Raw genomic sequence first — 4,512 nt, forward strand, 5'->3', positions numbered from 1 at the left:
CTAATGCATAATATGCGATTCCTTTTAAAAATCACTTGATTCGAAGAATTTTTCAAGCAGTTCAGCAATGAGCGTTCTGCCACTCAGGTAGTGTCCATCTGTATGCACTCTGTCGGTCTGTAGACGAGATAAAGAAAAGGAAGCCGTAAAGTGTATATGTCAGGAAGGTTTGAAGCAATGCATTTAGAAGTTATAAAAAGCCCTGCATATGCAATACAACTATTTGCAAACTTGTGCAGGGTTTCCATCCACATGACGTGCATGCTGGGATCTCGGCTACTAGAATTGTTATTGTGTGTATGTGTCATACCCTTCCTAAAATGAGTGATTTAATAAATTTAGCACAGCGTTTGTGCATCCTCCATCTCCCAAAGAGGAAGTAATGCTTGATCAGTGCCATGAAACACTCAATATACTGCACAATACTGGTAATCTGTACAGCTTGTACTTAAAGAATGTTGGTAAATCTAAAACGAAGTCGAGTGAGTGAATTATTTATGAACGAATGTTTCATTTAATGGAAGGGATTTTAAGAAACTGCAGGATGAGTTCTCTCTGCATGTATGTGTTCGGTTTGCACTGCTACTCTTTACTCTGAAAATGCTTTCATGCATCTTCTTTAATACCTCTACAGGTGCCAACTACCACTGATTGGTAGGAGGTGGCCGAAGGTTTTTTTTTTTTTGAGAAATGGAACTTCCCCCACTGTCTCGGTGCCATGGATGGCAAACACGTTCAAATTCAGGCCTCGCCAAATTTAGGCAGCCTGTACTTCAACTATAAGGTAATGTGCACGTTGCCCATTTTTTTTACCTCAATATTGTTTACCTCAACATGAACTGTTAATCTTTACAGGGTATACATACTCTGTAGTTCTGATGGCTGTGGCCGACAGCAACCTAAAGTTCTTCCTAGTAGACGTTAGAGCCTATGGAAGGCAGAGTGATGGAGGAACGCTTGGGGCCTCGAGGCTGGGAAAACTCCTGAACCTTGGCCTTTTTGGTCTGCCGCCACCAAAGCTGCTGCCAGGAACGTCAACAGTGGCACCGCATGTGTTTGTTGGGGACGAGACGTTTCAGCTTCGTCCAGACTTTCTTTGGCCTTACCCGGGGAGAGGTCTGGATGAAGCGAAACGCATATTCAACTACAGACTCAGCCGTGCAAGTTTTTTGAAACGTAGCATTTTCTGCAGTGGTACCATTTTCCTGGTGACACAAGATGCTAGCATATTTAATGTGCTTCTTCAGATGACTCATGCTATGTACGTTATGAATTTCTTTTCAGGAGGTGTGTTGAAAATGCGTTTGGGGTGATGGCATCAAGATTCCGAATTTTTCGAAGAGTTATAAATTTGCTGCCGGAGAACGCAGACTATGTTGTAATGGCTGCTTGTATGCTGCACAAGTTTCTTAAAAAACACGAAGCCTACATGCCACCAAATTATGCAGACACGGAGGACTGTTACGGCAACGTGACACAAGGCCAGTGGCGGAAAGCAGAGGCAACAGCCATGGTTGACCTCGAGCCGCCAGTGGGCCATAACTACAGCCGCTCTGCAGCTGCCACAAGGGAACTCTTTAAGGGCTACTTCATCAGCGGCCAGGGAGGCGGAACTGAAGTGTGTTTACTACCATGTTGATGTGTGTGCATATGTGGTCCAGAAATACGACTAGGGAAACAGGGTTTTATTCCTCACAAGGGCTACGTACAGCCAGGCCAGTTGGATACTTCCCATTACTGTACATTTCAGCGATGCGTAGCATTTCTATCTTAAAATGCATTAGCATGTGTGGTGGGAGTGCGTCTATTTGCGGCCTCAGCGACAGAAACACGTGGCTGTGTGGGTTCATTGGCCTGTGTGCCGCAATTACACTTCGCACCGATTGCAGGTTTCTTTCTGTGGCCTCGAGCTCTTACCGCCTTTTTTGTTTCTTGGGCCTCGGTGGAACGTGGCTCGAAGCGACTCTAGAAGGCCCTGGATAACATTGTTCAGGACAGCTGGGAGACTGGAATATTGCTGCTAGTTCTTCACTGCAGTCCCTTGGTTCTTTTGAACCACTGAGTGCTGGGCTGATAGTGTTTTCAGTTCGGCCAGCTGACAGGTCTGTTGTTCAAGGTTGCTGTGGCTCCTGGTTGGAATGAGTGCAAACTGTTAGCTTCTGTTCACATTTACTTCAATATTGCTCATTGCGTACCGTCTCGGTTCCACACTGTCTATAAGGAACTTTGGTTGTTGCATGTACGGCCATGCTGTCTTGGCAGATGCTGCTGACCTGCTCTTCTTAATTTCTATTTCCTCTTTATTCTTCTTTCAAAATCTAAGATTTTTCCATCTTGTTCGAACTTCTGTCGTCCCTGAAAGGAGTAGCAGTGTGCATTGTGTTAAACAAAAATAAGAATTTTTGAGCACCCACATGGGTCAAAAGCGTGCATATGCATGTTGAGATATGCCATCAGCGACCACACTGCTGAAATAACTTTCGCTCGTACGCGGACACGAATGGCAGGCTTTCGCGTTTAGAAACATGACGTAGGCTAGTAAGTCTGACACGTGGGCGAGTTCGCATTAAGGATGAAAAAATAGCGCAAAGAGAACATGGGGTCGGGCAGTGAAAGGAGCCAACAGTCTGCGAGCCCAAGGTTAACGCAGGGGATCTTTTTTTTTATAGTTTTGTAGTAGATATTGAGCAGAATTAGTCCTGTGATGATTTTAGGAAGAAAGATAGTGAAATAAAATTGAAAGGAAAAACAACGCGGCGATGGTGGGAGTTACGACAGGCAGCACTTCTCCTCTTCGTTCCTGCCCGTCTTTTTTGCTACTAGGAATTTGAGCTGTCTTTTTAATCACGTAGGTAAGTGCCGCCAACCTCACACCAGATAACCAACAGCCTCCACACAACTGAGCAGCACACTTGCCCTCGAATACTACACACAACAAAGAACAACGTGTGCGGCGACAAAAGAGTTAGCGCTAAGCGCCGGAGTCCCTCTGAAGCAACAATGAAATTTGGTTCTAGCAGCGAATGTTTCGCGTCTGCTCCCTGTAAAGTTGTGTTTCTGTCTCGCAGATCACGAACAGCGTCATGCACTTCAAGCGATTGGTTGATTAAAAAAGATTATCGTTAACAGTGACAATCGTAGAGTTCAACTCACCGGTGTCGATTATTCGCAACGCGTCCCTTACTTATTCCCAAATGGAATCTTTTCATGTCCTGTTTGTTAACAGTGACAATCGCAGAGTTCAACTCACCGGTGTCGATTATTCGCAACGCGTCCCTTACTTATTCCCAAATGGAATCTTTTCATGTCCTGTTTCGAAAAGTGTTGATCGTTTTCCTCTACATCCCACAACAGTGGCCGCTTCTGGACATCGGTGACAAGCAGTTCGTTAAACATTGCACGGGACATTTTCCCGCACCACCAGCAGAGCGCGAGGAAATAAACAAAGCCCCGTGGACAGGGTTTCCCGCACAAGTTTCGCGCTGGCGGTCTGATAGGTTGAGAAGCAGTGCTACCGCTCTGCCGAGGCGATGGGATTCCAACTTTCTCGAACCTCGCCGCTCGCACCCCAAGCAGGTTTCTGCGTCGCCGCGGCAGAAATCGCTAGCGTTCTCGCTTGAATACGAAACAGTCTTTAACCGATAACCAGCGCTACGACCGCTGCGGCGGCGCAAGCTACAACTTTTGCGATCACCGGCGGTGCGGCGCATCCAGCGGGCCGCTCCCAAGGGAGATCGACCCGCCGTGCCACTGCCAATAGCTCAGTGGCGAAATAATTAAGCTTGCCTTCCACTGGCTCCCTATTCTACAGATATCCTAGAACAGAGGCTATAGCTGTGCGCCATTCCATTTTTGCTAAGGCCACAGATTTCAACTTGTTTTCGCTGGTGAGGGAATCGATCGCACTGTGTGCACTTCGACGTTGTCGTTATCGGCGTTGTCTGGTCAGCCTGTCACGGAAACCTTGACAGCATGTCCGCCAGCAGAGGGAGCTTTACAGGAACACAGCGCATTGAAATACCATAGCTGGACAGACGCAGCAAAGAAATCGCTGGAATCTGGCCAGCATGCCAATAGTTCATTGTAGGCTGCAGTAATGCTGAACCTCAGGACCGCTGTTGGCCAATCACAGAGCGAATGCTTTCAAACCTTCTAGCACGTACTATCTTGCGTATTTTACAGACATTGTATACACTTGGCGTGACAAATGAAGATGTGCCTTCATTGCTTTATACTCCTATATGCAGACTAAAATTTCCCCATGTTGTTTTAATAGCCTATCTAGAGCTTTTTCAGCTTGCATATGGCTCTGCTGGTGTAGTATGCATGAAATGATGACTAAAGAAGGGGGTGCAGTGCGAACTGTGCAGATAATTACACCGAGAAAGACATGAAAGTGTTTAATACTACAGTAAAAAAAAAATGACATATTTACACCGCTTCCCCTGAGATAGTAGAGTGTCAATATGCTTCCTTGTTCTCTTTAAAATTTTGATTAGGAGTTATAAAGTA

The 4,512-nt window shown here is 46.0% G+C and overlaps 1 protein-coding gene across 1 annotated transcript; it reads left to right on the plus strand.

Moving 5' to 3' along the window:
- The first annotated feature begins 863 nt into the window (after positions 1-863).
- On the plus strand, positions 864-1,639 carry LOC146184680 (uncharacterized). Its single transcript, XM_084608597.1, has 2 exons — positions 864-1,162; positions 1,282-1,639. The coding sequence occupies exons 1-2, from the start codon at positions 879-881 to the stop codon at positions 1,637-1,639; spliced, it is 642 nt and encodes a 213-aa protein (XP_084464723.1). The 5' UTR covers positions 864-878.
- Positions 1,640-4,512: the final 2,873 nt, after the last annotated feature.

The sequence above is a fragment of the Amblyomma maculatum genome, chromosome 7 (assembly GCF_055883805.1).
Source record: "Amblyomma maculatum isolate TAMU_Amacu chromosome 7, ASM5588380v1, whole genome shotgun sequence".
Lineage (NCBI taxonomy): Eukaryota > Metazoa > Arthropoda > Arachnida > Ixodida > Ixodidae > Amblyomma > Amblyomma maculatum.